The 27,500-nt window shown below is 38.6% G+C and overlaps 1 protein-coding gene across 25 annotated transcripts in view; it reads left to right on the top strand.

Moving 5' to 3' along the window:
• Nucleotides 1–27,500, top strand: part of pnut (septin 7-like protein pnut) — a 483,231-nt gene that overhangs the window by 254,444 nt on the left and 201,287 nt on the right. Inside the window, exons 1-2 of one of the 25 annotated variants that reach the window (XM_067107222.1) lie at nucleotides 22,641–22,756; nucleotides 23,955–24,171. The exons of 17 other annotated variants lie outside the window; for them this stretch is intronic. In XM_067107222.1, coding sequence (XP_066963323.1) covers nucleotides 24,103–24,171 — 69 coding nt within the window. In that variant the 5' untranslated portion in view covers nucleotides 22,641–22,756; nucleotides 23,955–24,102. Of the gene's footprint in view, nucleotides 1–10,140; nucleotides 10,206–22,640; nucleotides 22,757–23,472; nucleotides 23,611–23,954; nucleotides 24,172–27,500 lie in introns of those variants that run through there. 7 more of the 25 variants (XM_067107215.1, XM_067107223.1, XM_067107218.1 and 4 more) reach the window with 7 other exon arrangements.

A 27,500-nucleotide genomic window follows, 5' to 3' on the forward strand; every position in this document is an offset into this window, starting at 1 on the left:
ATACCAAACGCGAGTCTGGTCTTTACCAGACTAGCTGATTCTAATTTTTCCTTGTTAATCTTGAATCATAAAACTAAAGTGTTTTCAAACTAAACGTCTTAGTAAGGAAAAGAGAAATTTACTCTTAGATAGGTTCCACCCATCCGAGGGGGTGTGGGGTTACCTCGTTGAGACACACTCAAGTGAATTCAGAAATTACGTGTTGTAGCAACTTAAAGAACTGATATGAGATCTGACTACAAAATTGAAAGCAAGATGCCAGATCGAGCTACGGTTGCTGAAATGACCACACAGTGCATCTTGCCTTATCCGACAGAGTACCCAGGAACTTGTCCAACATGTGTTTAAATATGTGCACTGATTAATTAGTGATGGATGAAATTCAACGAGGAAGACAATCAGGTTTTCTGTTTGTCTTTTATTGAGTAATTCTTCCTAATCTGTCGACGATAGAAAGTGGTCGACGTCAACCCAGTTTGCTCCGATAACGGTGAAACTAGTATTTAGTAGAAAGTGATTTGTAGTGGTCAGAAAACGATGAAGGATGCTGTCAAACATCGCGTTGTGGATTGTGGCCTTTTGTGAAATTTGACCTATGATATTATTTTGTTTCTGACTGCCTAACTCCTGCACCAGATGTCGTTTTTGGAGATCAGAATGTGTCGCATGTATTGATCTAGTTGTCTAGCATTCTAGTTTCAGATGTGTCATCGAGTTCCCCTTTTGCTTTGTTGCTTGCTTTAGGAAAACGAGTAACTCAGCTTTATAATATCAGGGTTGGGTCTGCCTACAGAATTAGTAATTGATAGTACGTAGCCGAGGAAGATGTTTTTGCACGACAGCTCCGGTCATGAGCTTTTATGTGGTGGGTGGCAATATTGTAACAAGATGGTTAGATTTAGGTCAGTTTCGTGAATTTCCCTCGCCATTGTTAATATTCTGAGAGCGAGTTGTTTTTGAGGTACACGAAGACCGCTACCTTTTGAAAGGAGAAACAATATGACATAATGTGAGAATAAACCTTTATGTATGTTGGGTTTTCCCTATTTCATCCGGCTGACTTTCATTGAAATCCATGGTAACATTATATATATATATATATATATATATATATATATATATATATATATATATATATATATATATATATATATATATATATATATTATGTGTGTGTGTGTGTATTACACACACACGGTGGGCCTCCAATATTAGCAGATAAAACGGAATGTACTTTTGTTATAGTTAATGAATGTCATCTTCATTAGCAGGCCTGCTTAACATTGCCTGGAGGTGTGTTGGTATTTTCTGTCGCGTTGGGGCTGCATTTGGTGTTTTGTTTGCATGGTTGCGTATGTAACTGTTAAGATGGTATCAACTTGGGTAAAAGATTTAGCTGAATATTGCAATTCTTTTCACTGTATCTTTCTTTTCATAAACTGGATTTTCGTGCGAAAAAGTGCGCTGTTGTTCAGTTACAATACGTGTGCCGAATCTCTCTCTCTCTCTCTCTCTCTCTCTCTCTCTCTCTCTCTCTCTCTCTCTCTCTCTGTGTGTGTGTGTGTGTGTGTGTGTGAAGGAAAATGTTTGTTTAGAGCCCGGTATTAAATGTTACGCTGAATGCATTTTAAAGCCGGTAGTAAAAGCAGTCGAAAAGAAGCAACCAGAAAAGTGTCTACACTTAGATCCAAAGAAGAATGAAGAAGGTGAGTGCAAGAAAGCATATGTTCAGTGATTAAGTGTTTGGAATAGGAGAGGAAAGCAACTTAATAAAGGCAGTTAGGAAGAGAAATAAGAACGGATGGAGGCATATGATAAAATGTAACAGGCGAATACACGAGTGGACGTTTCAAGCAAAACACCAAAGATATAATTATATATTGTCAGAATTTTTCTGCCTTTCATGTTAACAGACTTGGAAAATGCGAAGGCGGAATTTCAGTACGAATAGGTAGGTTCTCAGCTGCCGCCGCCTCCCTCTCTCTCTCTCTCTCTCTCTTTTATATAATCTTTGGGTAGCATTCTCTGTCATGATTCTTCCTCAGATGATTCGCGTTTCTTCATCTTAATATCTTTGGAAAAAAAGGCCCTTAAATGCATTCGCGGAGTTGAACGTGACCTCGTTCGTCAAGTGTCGTCTTTAGATTCACGAAAGTCATGGAGGATTTAAATGAGGTCATTCATGCACCTGTGGTGAAAAATGGGATTAGGTTTCTTGGGTAATTACGTCCTCGACGGCTCCAGAATGAGGGGGTTGGTATGGCGGAGATCGTTTGCGTGAGGTTAGGTTAGTGTTTTGTCACCTCTATTCTTATTTTGATGTAGTCCTGGAACTCGTCGATAGACATTAAATCAAGTTTATTCCGGCAAATACTTGAGCTACGTTTTAATTTATCTGTTGTCTTATTTCGGCGTGATTTGATCTGCTCACCGATGTGCGTTGTAGCAGCAGTATACAATGAAATATTGATACAGCCACGTATTTGGAAATCCCTTCACCGAGAACTGATAGAAAATTTGAAGATGTTTGCCTTTACCTCAGTCATATGAAAAGATTCTAATCATACCTTTCAAAAAGTTTAATAGATGTGGATGTATGAAATGCAGAATTAGAAGTCACGCCACTGATTTATGTGTACACACCGACCTCTTTGTGGTTTGAAAAGAAACAAAAAATGTTGGCTTTGAGTTATCTCCGGAGGGCACATGACCTCCGTGTCAAAAGGTGCGACATTATTTTGAAATTACCTTGAGCGCAGAGGATACGCTCGACCCTTGCTGAAGGACATGAAGGAGGTGGGTAGAGCTGGAGGAGAGAGAGGGTGGTTAGGGTGAAAATAGTCTAGGAGAACGGGAGGGGCATGGGTGTCGGGGAGGGGCGGTGTTTGTGGTACTTGTGAAGGGTGACTTAAGCAGCGGCAGGAGCTGGCGACTATTACCTCCTTTTAACGAGCAACTAAGGACTTCCTGCGATACCCGAGGCACACCTCGTTGCGTTCTCGAAGGGCTTTGCTTTGCTTCTTAAACAAGGTTTAGGAAAACTATTTTACCTGAATTCAGTGCTGTCATGGAAAACTATCGGTGATGAAACGTCTTACAGACTGTCTATACTTATTTGAATGTTTCCTGTTAGAATAACTAATATGGTTTATTTGCATACTCAGTTTTAGAACGTCGAAGGGCATTTTGGGTATGGTGATTTTGCAGTGATGGAAATCGTCGTTTGCCCTCTCTCTCTCTCTCTCTCTCTCTCTCTCTCTCTCTCTCTCTCTCTCTCTCTCTCTCTCTCTCTCTCTCTTATGGCAGCTTGCGTTGTATAGGTTACAAGGTGAATAACTAGCGTTCGGGTCACGATCTGACGAGGGAAGACACTGTGGGTGCGTTCCTTAAGAATTCAGTTTGACCGTCGTCCTAAGCAGTGAATTAATTAGTGGCCTGGTTGTTAATCGACTGTTGTTAGTCACAGGTTGGTTGAGGAGATAGCAAGAAAGAGAGAACAGTAAGGGGAAAGCCAACAGACGCGCGAGTGTTCAGTATTGAATCCTGTAAGATGTTGTTAAGATGTTATACCTTCACATAACTGAAAACGGGAGGGCCTCGACGAAGTAATCACCCTCCCTCCTTCCCTCCCGGGAGAAATTAATCATCAGGTGCTGCGATATGAAACACGAAAAATTTGCTTTAAAATTTGTAGAATATAGTTCAGCTTATCTCGCTGAGTACTAAAACACACGAAAGAGACATGTAGCTGTAAAATCATTCTTCTTCACAAAAAATGGTTTAGTCAGAGTTCGAGGTTAAGCCAGTGTTGTAAAAGTCAAGAGATCGGTGTCCGTCAGCATTTAAAGGGTTAAAAAAGAGATAGGTTCGCACAGGCTTAGTGGTCAGAGTTGGAGACCAGACCCATGTGTGCAACGGTCATGCAAGGAGCGCATGTTTATTTCCGCGAGGAAGATTGTTGGCTTTTTTTTTTCTCTCATTGGAAATAACATTTGTTTGAACTGTTGGAAAAAAATAAATGAAAATTAGGTTCGTACTCTATTTCTCTTGTTGTACAGGGACATTTTACTTAGGAGGGAGAACTCGTTTCTTTCAGCATGGTTACCAAAAGGGAGTTGACCTTCCTACAGTTTTTTGAACAAACGTTCGTTGTTAATATTTTTGTGTGTGTGTGTGTGCTTGGTTATATATATATATATTATATATATATATATATATATATATATATATATATATATATATATATATATATATATATATATATATATATATATATGTGTGTGTGTGTGTGTGTGTGTGTATGTATATTTGCGTAGATATGTATAACTGAATCACGAAATATGGGACTTGAATATATAAATAATAAAGACAAAATCCACGAAGGAAAGAGAAACAAAGGAGTGCTGCAAGGCCTTTCGACTTGTCGTCCTGTACTCTGCTAAGTAATGGATGACAAGTCGAAAGGCCTCGCAGCATTCCATTGTTTCTCTTTCATTGTGGATTATATATATATATATATATATATATATATATATATATATATATATATATATATATATATATATATATATATATGTGTGTGTGTGTATATATATATATATATATATATATATATATATATATATATATATATAGAGAGAGAGAGAGAGAGAGAGAGAGAGAGAGAGAGAGAACAGAAGATCGTATTTCTTACAATTTTTGGTATAGAGCGATGCTTGTATTTCGAAATGTTTTCATTTATATGCCTAATTTTTCTCTGTGCATGCTGTTTAAGAAGGAATGGAAGCTATCGAGATTGTCATTGTCCTGATGAAAACCAGGGTAATTTGTTGTGGAGAGACGAAGCTAATAGAGATTCTTTCGAGAGCGCAATTCCGACTACAATAATTACGTTACATTTGACTAGTCCCGCATTAATTTAGATATATGTACCCTGATTATGAGGCTGAATAATCAGCCGTAGGAATTAGGGTTAATTCGAACTAGTATTTTCTACAACCACTTGAAATTATTACACTCAAAACTGTTGAAATCCCCAGGTAAATTATGGAATGGAATCAGAGTCAGGCCAATATTGAAACAAATAACTACGGACTAACATAGTTGTAAACTATTGCACGGCAGAATAGTAACAGATTTTGCAGTCAACGGAGGTTGGAGTGAGTTTGGGCCACAGAAGTATGGTGGGTGATTAGCAATTGAGTGCAGTCTGGAAAGTGTGATACGTTACATTTTCATGTTGTCTGAAATGGTTCGGCGTCTGTAGTCTGGAAGAGATTCACAACGGTGTGATTGAGGCTATACTGTATTCTGCGTAGTTGTGGTGGAATGTTACGATACTCGCATTCCTGAATGGGGTTTTGAAGGTCATCGTGAACCAAAGTCTTCTTGAATGGAACGAAGTGACTCCAGTGAGTCGTAAGAGAACTTCCCAGTGAATATCTGTGATCTGGAAGGGGTTATGAATGAGCGTGGAACTAAAAAATGTTGTGGAAAAGTTCAGAATTGTCATCTCATACGGTTATGGAAGAATATTCTGATCTTGACATTTATTTAGTGTAGACTGGACTGAGAGTTGGAATTGTTAAATCCTGATTTGGGTCAACTTTGGGTTGCTTTGCGCCAACGTGTTCGGAAACAACACAGTATCATTCCCGTTTTGTATAGTTAATGGTTGCGCAATGACATATTTTCTATGCATAAGTTGACGAGGCGGGCGCCCTCATTCCCGTATTTGCCCTGCCTGTTTGAAGCAAGAAGAGAAAGAAGGAAAGAAAAGAGCAGTAGGTCACCTATTGGAAACTCGAAGCAGGCAGGTCCATCCGAAGCTTGGCAATAAAAGCAAAGCATAAATCTCCCTGTTTGCCAGTAGGATATAACCTCTATATCGTTATTTATCATTGAATATAAATACTACTTGGATAGTAACCTTAGTACACAGATATAATTATGCAAGCAGTTCAAAGCCCGTTCGTTTGTGGGGGATCTCAAAAAACGCCATACATGAAATTACTTGTTAATTAGTGTGTTTTGCCCATAAGACTGGGTGGGAAGATCAGAATGGCTGTAAATAGGTTCACTTAGTGTTTTGTGTCTTTTTTCTTTTTTTGTTTTTTCTCAAAACTTTATGCATTAAGTTGGTGGATCTTCACGGTTGTCCGTCATTTGTTAAACTAAAGCTTTTAAACTGAGTCTGCAAGTTTTTTCCTTTTGTGGTTTTATTCTCCTTCATTAGTTTTCTTTTTCCTGGATATTTAGAAGCTTTTGTGTGAACGTTTGTGCTATGTTCAGAGCAGTATTTACTCATGAAATTCGAGCTTGAATTGCGTCAGTGCACTGCACGAGCATCTTTAAGAGCAAAAACTTCTTTTGCATTCCACGAAAACTAAATTACAGAGCTGCCGGCGAGGAGTGTTTCAAGTTTTTAATTCGACTTAAAATCGCCTTATCTGAATCACTTCAAGGTTTACACGCGAGACGCGAAGTTAGAGTGAAGAAATGTGAAACTTGACTTGCATAATTGCAGGGTCTCGTAATTAATTCTGATGACTGTTATTAGTTGAAGCAAAGGTGCCTTTTTTATATTGCAGTTGTATCGACTTGAATCGTCTTTCTTCTTATTAAAGTACAACAAATATGTAGCATGACGCATTAGTTTGCTCGTTGAAACTTGAGTTCCCTGAGCTTGCGCCATCCATGAAAATATAGTAAATAAATAAAAAGTATATATTTTTATTTTTGTTGGGAATAATAAGCTGCAATCTGAAATCAGTTACGTATGTAAGAGGATACATAAATTCATACAGACAAATATCCTTGTGTTTTTTCACCTTCCTTGACTAAAATAGATACATTCATACATGCATGCGTACATAGATACATCCATACATACATGCATGCGTACATACATGAATATGTAACTGCCTGTGATGTAGGTTGTCGTAAGGCCCCGGGGTCACTCTTAAAACTAGTCCGTGAGTGGTGAATGGGTCACTGATGAATATGGAGGGGTGGAAACCCTCGGTCCCATCGTGGCTTTATGGGTGCTGAACCCTAACCAGAGGCAGTCGTCCCGCCTTGGAATACATTTCGGCAGTGAAGGTGTTAATGAGTATTTTATGTATGGGGGTATACATGTGTGAGGTACGTGTGCGTATGTGTAGGTGTCTGTGATATGCATGGTTTTGCTATTTAACAGGTGGTTGCTGCTCTATGAGATAGGATGATGTATGTGTTTGCATAGGGTTATGCATGTTGTGTATTTTGATAGGACTGGTGGCCTCGGGGGGACAAGGAGTTCCGGGAAGTAGGAGTCTTGATTGCAATGACTCTAAAATGCACGAAACCTTTGTAGTAATCATAGGGCTAGGTGATGATGCTTACGTGATTTGCTTTTGGTTGTTTCATATGCTGTGTTGGTTGCGTTAACATTAAGTAAAATCGAGGCATTAAGTATAATTCGGAACGTTTAGACATTCGATGAAATGTATCTGTATTTTGTAGGGTTGCCTTGTGATGCCTGACAGACTCCTTTTTATCTGATGTGGTCTGGACAACATGCGAACGTCTTAAGATTTGATGTGACAACGAGAGAGAGAGAGAGAGAGATATATTGCTCTTCATGTGTAAATGGACCGGGGTCACGGAGTGGGGATGGAAGAAGTGACGAGTTGATTTGAATGTGGCCCCCTGTCCGTGGCAGACACACACACACACACACACACACACACACATATATATATATATATTATATATATATATATATATATATATATATATATATATATATATATATATATATATATACATATATATATATATATATATATATATATATATATATATATATATATATATATATATATATATATATATATATATATATATATATATATATATATATATAATCTTCCCTGAACCTTTTCCATCTCCTCCCCTTCCACTCCCCTTCACAGTTAATCCACATTTCATCTTCCTTCAGTATCATTAACATGAGCTTTCCACGACGTATAACTGAACATTCCCTTCCTAACATTACTCAGATTTTCAGTCTCTCTCTCTCTCTCTCTCTCTCTCTCTCTCTCTCTCTCTCTCTCTCTCTCTCTCTCTCTCTCTCAGCAGCTCTACTTTAAAGGGCCTCTCTCCCTCCTCTCCTATATCCACCTACTCCTTTTGCATGGAACCCTACAGCAGTATTTAGAACCTGCGTAAGTACTTCACCTTTAAGGAGCAGTTTGGTCCACTGGAGAGTTGTGTATTTATGCCATGCAACCTCTACCCAGATATATCAGTCGTTTCTTCGTTCAGGTCTGATAGTGTCATAACTAGGTAATGCGGGTAAAAACGCTATTTTTGCTGCCAGCGAAAATACATTGCAGGCATGTGTGTAGACTGCATGTGAGATTTTTATGGTTACATGTTGCGTAGTGTCCAAATAATTGGATTGCAATTGTATTAACAAGGGAACGAATTATGCGCCTCTTCTCCAGAAGTTTACAGTTACTTGTATAATGTCAGATATGTATTGTAGGTATGGGATTTAAAGATTTCTCTCTCTTACTCTCGCTGTGTCATGGTGTGGTGATCTCGTCCCAAAACAGTAATTCGTCTCTGTCAGGTGAGTCTGGTGCATACGGAGGTGTGGAGTGATGCGTTTTCCTTCGTATTATGTTCCGTCGGCGTGGCTGCATTATATTCTTGATGTCTTTCTGGCAGATGACACCTATTGTACATGGCTGTGATGTTGGTGCATTTCAGTTTTCTTATTTTCAATGTGGCAGGGTAATGAAGGCACGGAGATCTCTCTCTCTCTCTCTCTCTCTCTCTCTCTCTCTCTCTCTCTCTCATGTCATAGTTTGGAGGACATTTAATTGAATCTGATGCCATGTCATTAAAGGTTCCCATCTAATCATAGGTATTTAAGATCAGAACGAAAATAATATGCTTTCATGTAGTTTACGACTTCCTTTTTCATGTACTTATTAGATTAGCACACTTATGCGCATGTGTTAGCGCGAACGCGCACTTTATATTATATACGTATGTATATATATACATATGTACAAACACATATATATATAATGTTTGTGTGTGTAAATTGTATATATACACAGTGTAGTTCTTTCATATATTTAATTCACAGTGAGAACATTTTATCTACTGACAGCCTTCGAAAGGATGGACAGTGAAGGGTTTTCAGTTTAAAAGCGCGCGGGCGCGCACACATAGACACGCACACACAGATTTGCGGAGACTCATGGTTGAATGGATTCAGTGTGCCCTTAATGACATCCTTGTCGTGAGAGAGGTTTTGCAGTGCAGTGACTGATGAGATTTTGATCTTGCTCTTGTTTGTGTGATGGTGCAGGCCCTCGCGAGAGCCTATTATTTATTTATTAGAGGACGTTTAAATAGGTTTATCCGAGTTTTTTAACCTTGGTCGTTTAAGATGATTAGTTTTGCTCTCCTTGAAGCATCAAAACTGTTTGGGTACATTTTAACAAATTATGTATAGAGTTGAGTAATGAATTTGGGATTAACGTGTATGTACGCTAATCCGCTATTTTGTTAACGTATTTTTAGATCAGTCTTTTAGTGTTTGAGAAGTTCAGCTGCTAAGTACAGGCTATCCTATGATTTTAAGATGAGCCTTTGGTGACAGCGTGAGATGGCATTGAAATATTATTATAACCATTTGACCCTTTTGAAAAGAAAAAAGTCCTTAAGAGTTCTTAGAGTCTGTAGGAATTGAGGATGAGTATGAGGGGCTAGGGACTAATGCGGTCCCTGTCTCTCTCCGTTTGTGTGTATGTATGTGCGTGTGTCTGAGAGGGAGAGAGTATGTGAACGCGAGAGGTGCAGTGCCGTTAGCTGAAGAGGCACCATTGGCAAAGGGCTTTAAAACGTCGGGAGGTGCTGCAGAGACGACGATAGGGGGACATGCATGATTTTAAGAGACGATGTTGAAGAGGCGGGTTGGTTCGCTCAGGTATTTTAATAGGATGGTGATTGAGCTTGGTGAGGGCTATTTAAGCTTTGGCTCTTGTCATAAGGAACGGGTAGGTTCTTCTTCTCTACAATGTGGCACTGAGGGCAATGCATCTGTCTTCAGTCGGGGCTTATCCCAGGAGGCTGTAGTTAGTGAGAGGAACGAGGGGAGAGAACAAGCGAAGTCACGAGAGTAAGCAACGACGCGTAGAGCCTGGGTAAGAACGGATAAACAAGGTTCAAGGGTTAAGATTTGCGGCTGTATGCCTAGGACATGCGAATTATCAAGAAGTGAAAAAAAAAGGTAGAGGGGAAAAGTGTGAAGTGAGGAACCAAAAAAAAAAAAAAAAGAACGACGGGAAAGAAAACTTGACAGTAGTGAGGCATGAGTTGAAGCAATTGAGCAGCAGAAAGTGAAAAGCAGGATAGAACGAATTGGTAAGTTGAGGAACGAGCTGCAAGGGATAAGCAAGAAGTTACGTACAGTGCAACTAAAAAACAAGTAAGAAAGCCAAGGGAAAAACTTATGAAAAACAAGATGAATCGGCAATTAGTGAACGATATTGAGTTAGAAAGAAGATAAAATCGAGTAAATAGTATTATTACGATAAAAACGAGGCGAAAGAAATAGTGAATATAAGTGAAGCGATGGAAGGCTGACGTAGGTTGGGTTAAGAAGTGATGAAAGAGGATGCCAGAATTTTTTAGGAATTGGGGGCCAAGACAAAAAAGGAATTTTTTGAAAAAAGCATACGTAAAGCATTCATTTTTTACGTGTTGAATGCTTTTGATGATATGCAATGCGAAGGATTCCTTAGAGGAGGGTTTTCGTTTGTGCTAAAGGTTTGCGAAAAGTGATTTTACAGACTACTTTGAATATGGATAATTTGACTCCTATTGATTTGTAACCCATTGCCAAAAAATGGGTAACATGCAACTCACTGAAGGTTATGGTACGGTGTTCTACCAAGTTAGGTTGATGGTCATGAGAACGAAAGAGCTCCATGTAATGTTCAAAGGACGTTACAACGGGATAACCGTTGCTCCTTTATCAGTGCCAGCATTTCGTCGGTATTGTCCTCTTTTGTTAGTGTTATAACTTGATTCTTGTTTGTATTTGTCATGATCGAAATCAGTATTATAATGCATCTTTCAACAACTGAATAAAGTTACATTTAAATGGAATCCATTTTGTTCTTAGAAGAATAAGGGTCTGTTAATTCATTACTAGAAAGTAAGGGCAAATGTATTACCCACCTTTTCAGATCTACAAACATTTTAGATCGAATGAAGCAAATGGTCTATAGTGTTCTTTATTTTACAAAGCACACCATAGCGTTTCTGTAGGAATTTGTTAAAAGGGCATTGTTTTCAGTTATATTGGTGTATATCTATAATTATTCCAGTTTTAACTTCAATTCAGCGTTGATTATAGACCATACTGATTTCCATAATGACAACAGAAAAGTTCCAGACCTTCAGAGAAGAGAAGAGAAGACATAATTGAATGAAAGGGCGACTTTGTTGGTTGTGGTGTCTTTCGAAGTCACTGAAGTTTTTCGTTTAGAAGTTGGTTGACATTGTAATTGTGCATGTCCCCGTACTATCACTAGTTTATGAACTCGCTTTGTTGCATGCGTACGTAAAGCCCGGGTGCCGTAGCCCAGAATCACTGTGCAGTGAGTGCTGCCTTCCGCTTCGGAAATTTAGGAGTTAATGTACGGATCCAACGATCAAGAAACCACGGTCTCATTACTGCCAGTTGATTGTCATTTTACTCCTCAATTGTTGGATGAACTATTGAGAGTTGTTGAATATTGAGAATTAAAAAGTAAGTTTTGAACCAGATTCCAGTTCACTATAAGTACGATTTGCTTTTTCGTTAATTTAAATCAAGTTATTCTGAACGTACTTAATTTTACTGTAAGTAAGCAGCGTGAACAAACTCCAAAAGATGTTCCCACACTTTTGTTGCCACGGTTATTGTAATGAATCCCGCGTTCCAAGGCTTTATTATTAGTGAAGTACTATATAAAATGGTGTGGTTTATTCATGTTTCCATTTTTTATCTCCGTATTCAAAGTATTTTGCTTTTGTTTGGAAATTATGAAATTCGGAATGATGTTCTGATGCGACCATAAAATTTTGATGCTCGTGGTTGTGATTTTCTGTTGAAAAACGCTGGAGACAGAAATGAGGGGAAAAGAACTCCGAGTTTGTCAACTAGCAGTGTGTCCTCTTAGTTTTAATTAAGAGATCGCAATGAAAAGCATTCAGACCGACATGAATCAGTTCTATTGTATTCTTTTCTTCTTGGACGCATCATTTTGCATTTCTCATGAGACAGAATTTTAACATCAAATTATATAATGGGTTTTTAGTGATTATTATTATTACTATTATTATTATTATTATTATTATTATTATTATTATTATTATTATTGTTGTTGTTGTTGTTGTTGTTGCATCCATATCGAGTGGTCTTACCCCACAGCTGAGCTTTAGAATAATGTAAAATTGTGAAAGAAGCCACATTACTCCCTTCATCACACATCTAGACTGAACTCGATACAGTTTCATTCTATAATTTTAAAGGCTAACGTGACTGGCAGTGTAACGGTGTTTCTGGAATGACAATTATTTTAAATACTTTCAAGCATGGGAAGTATAAGCTCTGAAAGTGTTGGTATTTTCTGTGCTTAAAAGTTGATTATCGCCTTTATATTGATCAAAAATAGATGAAAAGTAGCCGCACAATATCACATCGGGTACAAGTTGTTAGTTTTGAAGTGCCCTCACTTTGAAAGCACTGGAGCGCGATATGCTGTGGGAGATACGGCCGTGCTTTACAGAGGATATCACCAGCGATTGAATTCTCTGTCAGCAGAATGGCGCGTTAAGCTGGTCTGACTAAGCCGGTCATCAAGAGGAGCTGCAAAAGAGAAACCATTACCGAAATGTCACGTCCACAAGACGCCTATTCATTCTGAGCGTTTATTTGCTTTCCTCTTTTATGGCTCTGACTGAAGGGCAGTATGCAAAGGAAAGTGTAGAAAAGCCCTGGTATTTGTGCACTGCCTTTTCGATGTGCATTCAAGATACCTGACCGTTGCTCATGGTTGACATGTGGAATGTTGTCGCGTTATTAGCTTCATATCGTGTCGTTAGATGATTAAGCGTCTCTCTCTTCCCCGGCAAGGGAATTAGTTTTAGCAGTCTGTAAACTTCAAAGGGAATTCTTTCTACTCGCAGAGGCAAGAAATCATCCATTGGAAGGAAAATTGTTTTCGTTTGCAAAATAGAGAAGGGCGGCTGCCCGGGTGGAATGGGTGCGGCGTCGTCTTCGTCGCCGTCTACGACTTTGAGAAGAGGGATTGGGGAAGGAGGGCGCTATGAGTCTGGGCGCCTCTGTGTCCAAGCCACTTACCCACTCACTCACTCACTCACTCACTCTCTCACTCTAGCAGTCCTCCTCCGGCCTCCTTGGCTACTCTTCTCCCCGATATGGTCCCCCTCAGACCTTCCCTCCTTTTCCCCTCCCTCCCTCCCTCCTTCCCGTTCTGATCCACATTCTTGTGCTCTTTTCATCTTGATGACTTCTTTGTGTGCCCTTGTGTCTACTAAGAAAAAAACACAGGTCCTTTTTCTCTGGAGGGGGAGGGATATGTAGGTCCTTCTCGGGCTTCTATTCAACTTCCGAAAGGCCTTCAAGTCACCGGCGCCGTTTCACTTCCTTCGAGGGCAGGGTTTTCGAACCCCGGATGAAGCAGTGCTTGTGGTAGAGGTGAGGTGCTCAGTGTTTCCTTGAGTCACTCCTGTTGCCCAATTTCACCACTCTTCCAATCCACCCACCCTCCCGGACCCCTTGCGGCCCTTAAAAGGTACTCTGCAGCGGAGGATTAAGACGGCGCCTGGATACTGTGTGCAATTTGAGAGCAATCCGTTTAAACCCCCAACGCCTCCCCCTAAGTAATGATAGAGATATTAATCTCAGATAATAGAAGGAAGAGTGAGGGTAATAGGATACTCCCTCTCCCAAGTTCCCCACCTCCCACTTCCCTTAGGACTCCATTTATTCCGAAAAGTAACCCTTAAATTAACAGCGATGACCTAGATATTGGAGAATCCTTTCGTGGCCGAGGCCTCGGGTAAGGCCTTTGTGCTTCAGGATGATGTCGATCCTCGATGGTGGCTTTTAGACGTTTGGTTTTCTCGACGTCATAAAAGTATAGCTTGTCGCCCGAATTGCTGTTGTGCGGGTTAGTGGTCACACCAAAGTTTCTCCGAACACGGAGTGGTCGCTCGTACTCACGGTTTCGTATGAGGAAGGGATATTGTGAGGAGAGGGGCCTGCTGTTAAAGTGAGCAAGTATCCTCTCTCAAGTTTTCATCATAAACGCTTTTGTGTGTGCGTGTGCGTATGAAGGAAGGGAAATGGTCATCACAGCCGTTCATATCCTCCCCACATCATTATTTCCGCCTCCAACCAACTAACCATTGTGCCGCCTCCTTCCAGACATGGGCGGAAGTGTCCTTCACGCCTGGAAATAATCACCCAGCTAATTTTACCTCAGGTGGGACACAGTCGAAGCGAATTTCGGCTTCCGTCAGCTTCTCGCACGCCTTTCTCTGATTTTTGAGCAACATGTGGCTGGAAGCATCCTCCCGGCCTTGACCTGCCACCCCTTGCAGGGGTCACACCCACCATCGCACCAGCCCCCTCCATCCTTCGGCTCGACTGCTTTGTCCGTTCACACAATTCCGGTTCACATTCATATTTAGTCTAACCCCCACCTCCCAGTTCTTCGTTTCTTCTTCGCTAATACCAGACTCTACCGCCCTTCTTCATGGCGTTAATACCTCTCTCTCTCTCTCTCTCTCTCTCTCTCTCTCTCTCTCTCTCTCTCTCTCTCTCTCTCTCTCTCTCTCTCTGACAATACTGGAGCTATGTAATGTTTATGAACGTCATTGTTTGTTTATGCCCTGTGCCGTATTTTGAAAAGTCGTGAAGGTATACGTTATTTTGAAATTGAAGCACTGTTTGTGTTGTTATGGGAGTGAAGGTTTTGTGGTTCTGATAGAAGATGGGGGTTGTGGTTGGTGGGTGCTTGGAGTCCAAGCACTTCCTGTCGGAGTGTGTAGTGGGGGGTTTAGGGAAAAGGACTCTAGATTGGACTGCGACGAGAAGAGTGCAAAGTGAGGCATAGTATGTTATGTTCGATACAAGAAGGAATTTTGAACAAGCTTTTGGTGAGAAGTGAGGAGCTGCCCGAAAGTGCATTATTGTAAGAAATGAAGAGAATGTGCTATATCGAAAAGTATGGAGATATTGACAGAGTACAGAAATTGCCCCGGAAACCTGTAAAACTTTTTTTTTTTTCGGCGAGGACTGAAGGGATGGATGTTGCTGTGGTGAGAGGATAAGCAAAAGAGGAAGTTGCGATGTCGAGAGAAATAGTAAGAGTTCAGATGTATTTTCCGTGTGGTGCATCTATTTCAAGTAATTCGAAATCATCTTAGAAATCCTCAGTGGGCTTACCGTAGTGTGCGCACCTAAACAGAAGATCCTACACAGTAACTCATCTACTTTTCATCCAGTCACGCTTCCACTTCGTTCTTTGGTCAGAAGTATGCGTTTACTGCATACTGTAAAAATGGTGGTTGTGGGTCCTCTGCGTTGGTCCTGGTTATTTTTGAATAATGGACTTCATCAGTGAAGAGCCTGGTATTGTGGGAAATTTCCTCTCTTCACTTAATAACGTATTTTGTGTCTGTAAACTGTTATGACGTTCATTCAAACATTTACATTTTCTGAATGGGTTGCAGATGAATTTAAGAAGTCACATCCAGAACAAGGGAATAATTTTGCTGAAGTTTTTAAATATATTTTTTACTTCTTTTATATTGAATTTTTTCTTAAAGTCATAGTAGTTTACTGTTGCTGGGAATGAATTTTAAATTAAGTTCTCCTAGAGAAATTATGAAATTAGAAAAGTGGTTTAATTTTGCTTTTGGTTTTTACGCCGATATTTTTCTTCAAATGATTGAATTTGTAAACTTGACATGGATGATGATAAGTTTTATTCTGCACGGTTAGGATTTGTTTTGGTGGCGGTGAAAACAGTCAGCGACCTGTGAGTCATACTTGGGCCCTTTTTGGGACGTGGAAAGTGGCCTTCTCATTGGTTGACGAACGCAAACTTCATGAGTTGTTGTTAAACATAATTCACTTCTTTAACGTAACTTCTGACGGTGTCTTCTCCCTTTTCTGGGTTGACATGGCTCTTGTCTGGATGTATATCTTCCTGTTGCAAGTATATGCGTTGTTTTCTGAGATGTGCACAGATCAGTGGTCCCCGCGCGCGCGCGCGCACACACACATTATATATATATATATATATATATATATATATATATATATATATATATATATATATATATATATATATATATATATATATATATATATATATATATAGCGTATAAAATTCTGATACAATATGTTCGTAGTTAGAGGAACGCCTTGGAACGTTTGAAAGACTTCCATGAAAATGTTCTTTAAATTAAATGATTGTTGAACCTTTCTCTGTTAACGATGATGATAACCACATACATCTGCGTAATCTACTGTTGTAAATCTACGGTATTAATTGGGACTACTACTATTGCACATTAGTAAGCAGAACATGACAGTGCTACTGTATATCAAATCATTGTCACTCCCAGTTGCCATTGGTTTGATCTACAAATACAGTGTGGCCCAAGACGCGGGAAGACTGTGGTGGGAAGAAATACTGTATCTTCCAGTGGCAGGTGAGCCATTTCTCATGGGGCAGAAAACTTTACTGTACGCCTGTGGAATACCGGAAGAGTTTTGAAAATAGCAGTATTCATGTTGCTGTGCGAGGTTGTAAAATGGGTACGATAAACAAATGAACTGGGCCATAAGGTTTGCAGCCCCATGCTCTGTATTTATAGGGAAAATGAGATAAGAGAAATAGGAAAGTAAAATAGTAAGTGATGGGATTTTGAATGTGCATGTAAGTGTTGCAGAAGAGAAGAAATGTTTGATAGTTGATTTGTTCCAGAAGTGATGCCGGAAGTTTTTCCACTCAAGAAAGAAGGATGAAAGGCAGGGTTCTGAAAAGTACAGCGCTGGGAAGGGGTAGTAGCACTTAGAAGTGCGAAAAAACCTGGTGACAGGTGCTTCAGTGCAGATTTGTTAGTTTGATCACTATGCGAGGAAGGTGAATACAGCAGGAGAAGACATATGGTAGTCCAAGAATTGGAAAGAAGAAGACTGAATCTGTGTGGCTGGTTGTGATGAGTATGAAAGGGTGGTGGTGGGTGTGATCTTTATGCAAAGGTGGGTGATTGAGGTAGAGATGACAAGCATCATCCATTCGGATGCTCACTACTATTGCCCTCTACTAATATCTAGAAAATCTACAAAAATCCGGATCAGATATCGATTATTAAATGAATGCGACAGTCTTACTAAACGAATTCAGCACAATAACAGATGAACAATACTTTCACACGACCTGTTGAGTACCAGTATAATACTGCAAAAATTGACGTAATAATGAACAAGGACTTACTTGTTCATTATTTCATCCCAAGCAGCTGCGCAATGTAAGCTTATTCAGCTGACCATGCCATTGGGTTCTGCAAAAGGAATAATTTTTATATATAAGGAATTGTCTGTCAGAGTTCGGCTATTTTTATTATAGAGGAAGCCGATCCCTTAACTACCATTTTTTTTTTTTTTTTTTTTTTATAAAAGCAGGTCAAAGAAGGGCTTTTGGTTGCCTATTCATTAGACTTTTTGTGTTGGAAAGTTATGACCTTATTACCGGTGCTACATTTAAGTTCCGTTGAACTTGAGTTTTTTACTATGTACAAACAAGCTTGCCTGCATTCATACACAGTAAATGATCTTTGTTAAAAACATCCTTATGTAACTGTTTCAGATAGATCTTCATGCTCGAATTGAGAGTATGGATTTCATTTTCCTACGTATATAAATGGCTTGTTCAATACCTGTTAAATGTAATTGCAAAGATGGTGTTTTTGGTACAATTTCAGACAGTTAGTGCATTTACTTGAGTTTTTGTCCTTTTTCTACCTTATCAGCAGAACTTTTATTGTTCCGTAGGTAACATATGCCAGAATAAGGGTAATGGTTGGAATTACTTTCTTAGTGAAGAAAGCCAGTCCCCACTCTCCTGGATCCCTCCCCGTGTGGTTTTGCGCTATTGTGGTCGAAGACCGCTAATGCAAACGTGATTGCTGACAGTTTGTCTCTAGCGAGCTTTTCTTTGCCCTTTAAAGTATTTCGAGGTGAGGAGTGCAATCACGTATGAGTAGGCTCTTAAAGGAAAAGAAATAAAGGGACACTGGAGAAATCTGCGTAGTCGATAAACTCGCTTCATGCTGTGTTCTGCGCCCAGGCCTTGTCGCTTTCATAACCGCCTAATGCAGTGCATAATTAGATGTAAATTACAAAGCGCTGAATGCCGCAAGGATCACAAAACATTCACTTGAATGATGGTTGCCGCTGATAAATGTGAAAGCCATATGTGCATGAATGAGGCGGTGCTTATATCCACGTCACGTTGGTATTTATTCATTTGTGTGCAAGTAATCGCGTTGGTCTATTTATTTAAGTCGGCAGTGAAGAGTGAAGGGTTGTGTAGGCTGAGGACTGCTCTGTCAGGGAATGGGGCTCGTTGGCCTTTCGAGATGAATGGTGAGGTTTCTTTAATGAATAATAAGCCTATTGTTTGAGACGAGACGAGGCTCCTCCAAAATACTCTTCCTGACGGGCAGAATTCGTTGAAGACTGCTATTACTCTCTCTCTCTCTCTCTCTCTCTCTCTCTCTCTCTCTCTCTCTCTCTCTCTCTCTCTCTCGGGGTTCTAGATGAGATTTTTTTGTCAGCGTGTTTACACACGTGAAATGCATTCATTTCTGAGCTAGTAGAGTAGCGAGAGAGAGCGAGCGTGCACAGGTTTTAATTGCTTCAGGTTTTCAGATGTATTTTCCGGAGTGGTTGTGTTAAATTAGAATTGCAATGAAGTTAAAAGAATAATATAGCCTTGCAAGTGGGAGTACGCTGCGCTGTCCAGGTTGAAGTTGATGGTGGTAGTGCGAGGGAGGGCAGCCTCTTTGCACACTATACACTTCCATTTTTACCTTTTTATTCTTCTTGTTCTTTTACGATAAAGGGACATCACTGGTTGTTGCGCAAAGCAGGTCCAAGAAAAACAGTGCTGATGCTGGCTTGCATGTGTTTGAAATTAATTATCCGTGCAAAGTATAATGAAAGGTCTCAAATAATATGAGTTGAAGGGTAAAGAATTTGGGCCTTCGCTGTCATTATCGAAATTGAACAGATTTTCTTTTTGTACACAACAGTTATGAGTGAATACGACATTTTTCTCTTTCTGGTCTCCTTTGCAATTGTAAGAGAAAAACTTTTCAACTTTTGATTCTGTCTGTGATTATATTTCCTTAGTATGTATATGTATGCATGCATGCATGCATGCGTTTTTCATATGTATGGACAGAATTCACTAGTTTGCTTGAACATTCCTGAGGGAATTGCCTGGTATACCCTCGTCTCGCGAGGTAATCTGAGAGGTTTTGATGTTATTCACATTTAAAGCTGTAAGGAGCTCTTTCAAGACCGAGCTTTATTTTGGGAATCAAATGAATAGCCCCACATACCGTCACACAAACAATTTTTTTTTCCTGATGTTCCTCTCAGAGCATTTTGTTTTGTCCACGCAATAAAATGGTTATTGAAAGTATTTTTTTTTATGTAAAATATTTAGATTATTGTATAACTCCTAAATATAAAACATTGTATGGTGTATTTTACCCTGTTTCATAGTTGTTATCTATGTAAATTCTCTCTCTCTCTCTCCCTCTCTCTCTCTCTCTCTCTCTCTCTCTCTCTCTCTCTCTGTCTCTATCTCTCTATATATATATATATATATATATATATATATATATATATATATATATATATATATATATATATATATATATATATATATATATATATATATATATATTATATATATATATATATATATATATATATATATATATATATATATATATATATATATATATGTGTGTGTGTGTGTGTGTAATTTTAATAGCCACAGTGCCCTCTTAACTTCTTGAATTCTGCGCACTTTCTGGATACGCTTGTCAATGCAAAGCCTTGGATCCAAGTGCAGGAAATATGAAGCAAATATAATGTCTGGTAGCGGGAATCGAACCCGCATCCATAATGACAACGAGGTAGCGTTGACGACCTGACCACGAGAAGGATTAAACCCATATACATATATATATGTGTATGTATATATATGTGTGTGTATGTATTATAACTTTTAACCCTTCTTGTGGTCAGGTCGGCAACACGACCACGTTGTGATTATGGGATGCGGGTTCGATTCCCGCTACCAGACATTATATTTGCTTCATATTTCTTGCACTTGGATCCAAGGCTTTGCACTGACAAGCGTATCCAGAAAGTGCGCAGAATTCAAGAAGAGGGCACTGTGGCTATTAAAATTATATATTGTATATGTGTATAGATGTGAAAGTTGTATCCTACTCTTGTGGGCCAAGCCCCTCCAAAAGGGGGAGCAACACGTATGGTGAAAAGATATGCGCATGTTATATTTTACACATAAGAAAGTGACTAATGAGGCGTTTATCTATAACCTCAGAACCTGCGTTGATCTCGTGGACAGATAAGAAGTGATGTGTGATTTCCTTTGTAGATTATTCGTGCTGGTTCAGGGAATGGAAGTGAAAAATAAAAGGGGCCTGGGAGGGGGAGAGAGAGAATTATTCTCAAGGCCCAGCAATACCCAAACACCCATTCACCTGTTTCCCTTTTTACTTCCACTCTGATAATATGTATAAGCGTGTTCAGTGAATTATGCAGAGGTTTTCGTCGAGTCTCGTGTGTGTGGGTGTCCGCGCGCACTCGCTTATTTTAAGAGGAATGACATCCGGTTAGTATGGCTGAAAGCGTTATGTTGGTCTGTCATACTGTACTCGTATTTGCATCGAATGTTAGTGTTAGGTGAGGTTACGCTGATGGCGCAATGGTCTAACAAAGTAGCTAATATACACATTGCCCTCCTCGCCTTCTTCTCTGTCATATTTAATGATGTATAATTTTGATTTTGAATATTTTGAGTTAGTATTTTATTAACATTCACATAAATGCCAATTTGCCCATGTCAAACGGTTTATATATATATATATATATATATATATATATATATATATATATATATATATATATATATATATATATATAATGTGTGTGTGTGTGTATGTGTGTGTGTGTGTGTGTGTGTATGTATACACATTGTTTAAACACTGATGTGTTAGTTGCACATTTTGTAATAAGTAATTTTTAGGATCACTTAAAACTTGAATCTCTCTCTCTCTCTCTCTCTCTCTCTCTCTCTCTCTCTCTCTCTCGTAAGAACCCTTTGGAAGGCTTTATCACAAGGTGTTAGTGTTATTGCTCCAGTTTCAAAGGACGTTGTCAGTCAGTGTTTGCATTCGTTATTTACGGAGAAATGACACTCAGTCGCAGAGATTGCTTTTGTTAGTTGATGTTATTTCGGAGGTTTGTGTTAAAGCAGAAAGAATAGAACGAGATAGGATTAGACTGGTGTCGTAACTGAAAGCGAAGGGAAATTTGTAGATCGTGGTTGCTGATTTCATCTTGGCATAGAAGAAAAACTTCAGAAAAAAGGTTTCCTTTGAGGAAAAATTTTTACAGGAAGTGTTTGGATATGATCTTTGCTGTCATTTGAAGGCAAGTTTTATTATCGGTTTGGTAATGATGTGCTTAGTTTTTGAAATGTTCAGGGGAGAAAGATGACTCTTCTGTGTGTTGAAAAAAAATGAGAATTAAAAAGAAATCACAGCAGTATATTTATGTTGTCATTTTTAAGTTCTTTTGTGCGTTCTGTTTTCCTCTCAAAAGGCTGGGATTAGACCTAACAATTGTTACCTTTTTATATTTTTATTTAAAATTGTTAATTTTATTGTTACGTTTTTATACTTTTTATTTTCCTAAAATTAATCATTACTGCGTGATATACAAAATTATTGGGTTCTTGTCCCATCGCCTCAACAGAAAAAGTATTTGAAAAAGTAGTTGGGAAGAGTGGCTAACAACCGTTTATCGGAGAGCCGTGAGGACGAGGTGTCAGTGTCGACATTGTTATCTGCCGAGTTTCCTCAAGTTGATAGTGCAGACTAAAATTTGAACAAAGTAAAAGTATATTGCAGTAGCGAGTTCAGTCCACCCAGTGTATGTATCTTGTTGCATTTGAATGTTCCTAAATGCAAAGGAATTATAATTATAATTAAATTAATATACTGTAGTTTGGGTGTTAATGTGTTGGTATCATTGCCGTTTCATTATTTTAATTTTATCGGTGATCTAGGTTAGTTTTTAACGTATACGACGCTGCTAATATAGTGTTAGATCTCTCTCTCTCTCTCTCTCTCTCTCTCTCTCTCTCTCTCTCTCTCTCTCTCTGTATTATCTTTGTGGATATCCGGCGTTTTGGATATGTGTGCGACTGTGCGACAGATGTAGCGACTAGTGCGAGTCTGAACGTCAGAAGGGGACATTAGCAAAGCGTCGTTTGTGACTGCGTTCGTCTTATCCTTGTGTGACGCTAGCTAGCCCTTCCAGTTCATTCGGTTTTATGTACGCGTATCATAGTTTTGGTGGCTCCCTTTTCAGTATTAGAATCCCATAAACTTCTGTTTTCCTTGACGTCGTGTATCTTTCGGATGGTTCAATTGTTTTATTCCCCCATGTCTTATCTGTCGTATGCATGCATGTCTCCTTTTCTTTAGTGGTCTTTTCACGTGCAATATCTCGTATATGAGCTATTGTAACAGGCGGCTGACACATCACGATAAATATCGCCAGTGGCCTTCTGGAAGGCTGTCATTTCCGAAATAATGAGCAGGTTTGCGTGAAGACGGACTCCCATCATGTGCTTGTTTTTATACGGCATGTGTGTGTGTTTTTTTTTTTCTAAGTTAGTATTTCTGTCGCATTGGTGAAGGCCAGCGTGGCCTTGAAATGTGTTAGCTTTCTAGTATTGTAGAGCTAATTGAAGCTGGAGTTTGTTACAAAGAAAATTCAGTTCTTAAAATAAACAAAGTTGCAGTCGCGTAGAGAATGAATTAAGACAAAAAAAATTATCTACTTAAATTGGATTTAATAATTCATAACGTTCAGGAAATTTATATTTGGTTAATTTAAAATGACATACTAATAATTATGGTTAAATTCATACTATTTCGCCAAGTTTTTATGCTCTCCCCTTGCACAATAATGGCGATGTTCCTGTGATGCTTGTCTGTGCGTGTGTCTTTGGTCGCGGCTCTGTAGGAAGAGCAGCTTTGGCCTCAATCTTCCCGTTGTCGTCGCAGAGGATGAGGACCGCCAGTTTGTGCTGCGCTGACGCTTGATTCTCTTGCTGGCCTTCAGTATATTTCAAGACGCTGTTCTCTTCTCGTTATCACTGCGCTCCTTAAGGAAGTGTGGACGTGTGTGGCAGTTGTGTTTGTTGTTTTTTTTTTTTTTTTTTTTTTTTTTTTTTTTTTTTTTTTTTGTGACCATTATGGCCTAAAAGTGATTCGTTTTAAGATTTTATTTAAATTACTTATTGAAATAAAAGTTCGCAGTTCATTTCCCTTGGAGAGCGATTCACGTGATCAAAGGCGTGTATTTTGAGTTAGACTAGACTTGAAGATTTTGCTTCTAAACCCAGATAAATCAACTTAAAAGCAGTTTTGCTTTTGGTGGAGAACGACAAACAGCCAGAAATGTAGAACTATATCTGAAACAGGCCGTACTGGTTTTCTTTTTGAAAAGAACCTTTTTATTTCAGGTATTACAGACTTCCAAGAAAACAGAGGATTTTCTCTTAGTAGTTCATTTATTTAAGCTCGGTAGAATCGTGTAATTTACGGGTGTTAGGAAAGTGTTAGCTGTACTTTCGATTTCCTCGCGATTTTCCCTTTTCCTCGGTGATCACGATGTTTACCAATAGTCCCAAACTGAATGCTGTGCCACGCATCAATACCAGGACAACCATCTCCCCTGCTGTAAGTATTGTGCCAGGTTTTTATTATACAGCGCTAGCTTCTCGCTTTCATATGATACATACATATATAATATATATATATATATATATATATATATATATATATATATATATATATATATATATATATATATATATATATATATATATATATATATATTTGCGTGTTCGTTGGAAACCTTTACGAGTATATATGAATAAAATGCGAGTTTTACGCTTGAATAAACTTTAACTATACTTACGGACACAATACTTGTTCGTGATGTTGTACGTAAAAATATGAAGAGTGTTGGTCCTGTGTTTTCGAGCTGCTGCTTTTTTTTTTTTTTTTTTTTTTTTTTTTTTTTTTTTTTACATCTGCATTTGTGTGTATGCTCTTTCCGTCATGTTTGACTCAAGCTTTAAATTCATTTTCAACAGCTTTCATGTCTTAATGTGCAACTTTTCGGCAAGTCATCTTCAGTTGAATGAAATTATATTTTACATAACATGGCTTCAGGTGCGAAGTTTGTGGTGTTTTATACGATTTATTTATAAGTGACAATCGTTTTTTGTCTTGTCGAAAGGTCTATATGCGTGGATTTATGTACAGGTATGTATGATTATGTGTGTGTGCGTGTGTGTGTGTGTTTGGTCTATATGCCTGAATGTATGTATGTATGTTTGTGTGTGTGTGTGTGTGTGTGTGTGTGCGCGCGCGCTTACTGACTGCGTGTAAGATAGCAGTGGCTGTGTTTGGGAGTGTACTTGTGTTATTGTGATTTTTTAATCTGGCCTGGAATATTGATTATTTTCTACACTTGTGCACATGCTTGCTTAATTACGGGAAATTTACATGTAGTACTGTACAGAGTCCACCTAACAGGCATAGTGTATGGTGCACGCAGGTGAACGGGGGAAGTTACCTCGACATAACAAGCGCTGCTAATCGGGGTACTCACGAGGCCATTCCCTTCGTATTAATGGTCTTGCTTATTGCTCTTGCACATTGCATGGACAAAGAAACGGCAATATCATGGGTCTAGTAATAGCCAAATGGCCGGTTCGAACTCGAAATTAGGCCACAACAATTTTCCTCATCGAGAATTGGCCGGAGTTACATTTTCTTATTTTCCCGTCCAATTTGTTGTTTTGGTATAATTTCAAAAGTATATTATTGCAGTAAAACTAACATTGATGTCCGGAAATTGTAGGAAAGTGTTTTACCTTTCACAGTTAATAGTAATTGGCTGCGTAACATTAGATTCTTTTTAATAATTTTATATATATAGTTAGCATATTATGTTCATTTTGTGGTAATCATTATATATATATATATATATATATATATATATATATATATATATATATATATATATATAATGTATGTGTGGTTGTGTTGTGATTATCACAAGATGATCGTAAGCTAACTATATATAATTATAAAAAGAATCTTGCAGCCAATTACTATCAACTCTTTCCTACTATTTCTGGACATCAATTCTAGTTTTATTGTAGTGAGAATAAAAACGCCCGTGAAAGCAAAACCTAATATATATATATATATATATAAATATATATATATATATATATATATATATATATATATATATATATATATATATATATATATATAATTTGGATTTATTTCTATATAGGTGTATACTGTACCATGCCTGAGTGTTTCAGACGAAATGTGTATCTTCAGGTTCAGATTGATGTTCGTACTTCGTGCTTCGTCACCTCATACACAATATCAGGGTCCAAAGGAAAATGGCTGGCTTACGAACATTACAGTAAAAAAATAAATGTCATCATTCTCATGTCTTGTGGTCATGAAAGTGGTTGACACACCCAGTTGGACAAAATATACAGTTATTTTAAGAAACTGCTTTTACTTTTGGTTGCAGACCGAAGAAAATGGGGATTATTGACGTAGTGTATCTCTCTCTCTCTCTCTCTCTCTCTCTCTCTCTCACACACAACCGATCACCAGGTAATCAGTCAAAATCTGTATGAAATTGAGTTTGAACGATGCAAAGAATAGGTAAGCAAATATTAAACTCAGACATGTCAGGTGGAATGCAAGTGGAACGCCATGGCTGAGCTCAGACTTGCATGTACCTATCACTTATGCAATTGATGCCGCCCACTTTACACATTACGTTTGTTATGACGACGTTCTAGGATTCTGTTTATTCCACCGTGTACTTAACTCAAGCACATGCGAAGGAATGAGAGCCCGTGCTGTCACAAGGCCACCTTTATCCACTAAATGGTAAACGTGTTGATTTAGTGGCAGTTTTTATCATACTGTATAACTCCTCCATTTCAACTGCTAAAAATTCTCTCTCTCTCTCTCTCTCTCTCTCTCTCTCTCTCTCTCTCTCTCTCTCTCTCACATATATATATATATATATATATATATATATATATATATATATATATATATATATATATATGTGTGTGTGTGTGTGTGTGTGTGTGTGTGTGTGTGTGTGTGTGTGTGTGTGTGTAGAGCCTCGATGGCTCAGTCGGTTACAGCAGCAGCTTCGGACTTCGTAGAGGTCTGTGGCGCGGGTTCAAATCCGCAGCCGACTGATCGGAGAGGCAGACACTTTGCTATCCGTGTAGACATCCCGGGATTATATATGTAATCAACGGATAGGTTTGCTTAAAAAGCAAATGGATGTTACAGACTAAATACACACACAAAACAAAGCCACTACAACACCTTCTAAAAACATAACAAACATCTCACACGTCTCGAACTCTCGCCATACCCGCGCAATAACTTCTCGCTGCTGGGAAGAAAGGGCGTTGGGTCGGGTATGATACATGAAACATACGCTACCGGGGTCTAAGCGATGTCAGGCAGGGCAGCCAATCGAGACCACAGGTCTACCCCAAAGCCAAATCAAAAAGTCCTTCAAAAGAAGGCATCGTGCTTACCCCATACAAAAATGGGAAAAAAGCACGTTAAAAGAAGAAGAAGAAGTTATATATGTATATGTGTGTGTGTGTATATTTGTACATGTGTATATATATGTGTGTGTGTGTTTGTAATACATATGTATGTGTATACAATTATATATGTGTTTTTACGTATGAAATATACACATTTTCTTCTCAGAGTTATGACTCCAGATGTTACCTTCGTGGTTTTCAGCAAGATTGGGATAAAGATACTAGCCGTGAGCTGTTTTCCCCTTTCGTGGTCGATCACTTTCCGAGGGGACATTTACTGCTAAAGTTTTAATAATGGAATATTGAAGGAGTTTATATCCCATCTTGTATGTGTGTTTGTGTATGTATATATATATATATATATATATATATATATATATATAT

This window comes from Macrobrachium rosenbergii, chromosome 8, assembly GCF_040412425.1.
Source record: "Macrobrachium rosenbergii isolate ZJJX-2024 chromosome 8, ASM4041242v1, whole genome shotgun sequence".
Lineage (NCBI taxonomy): Eukaryota > Metazoa > Arthropoda > Malacostraca > Decapoda > Palaemonidae > Macrobrachium > Macrobrachium rosenbergii.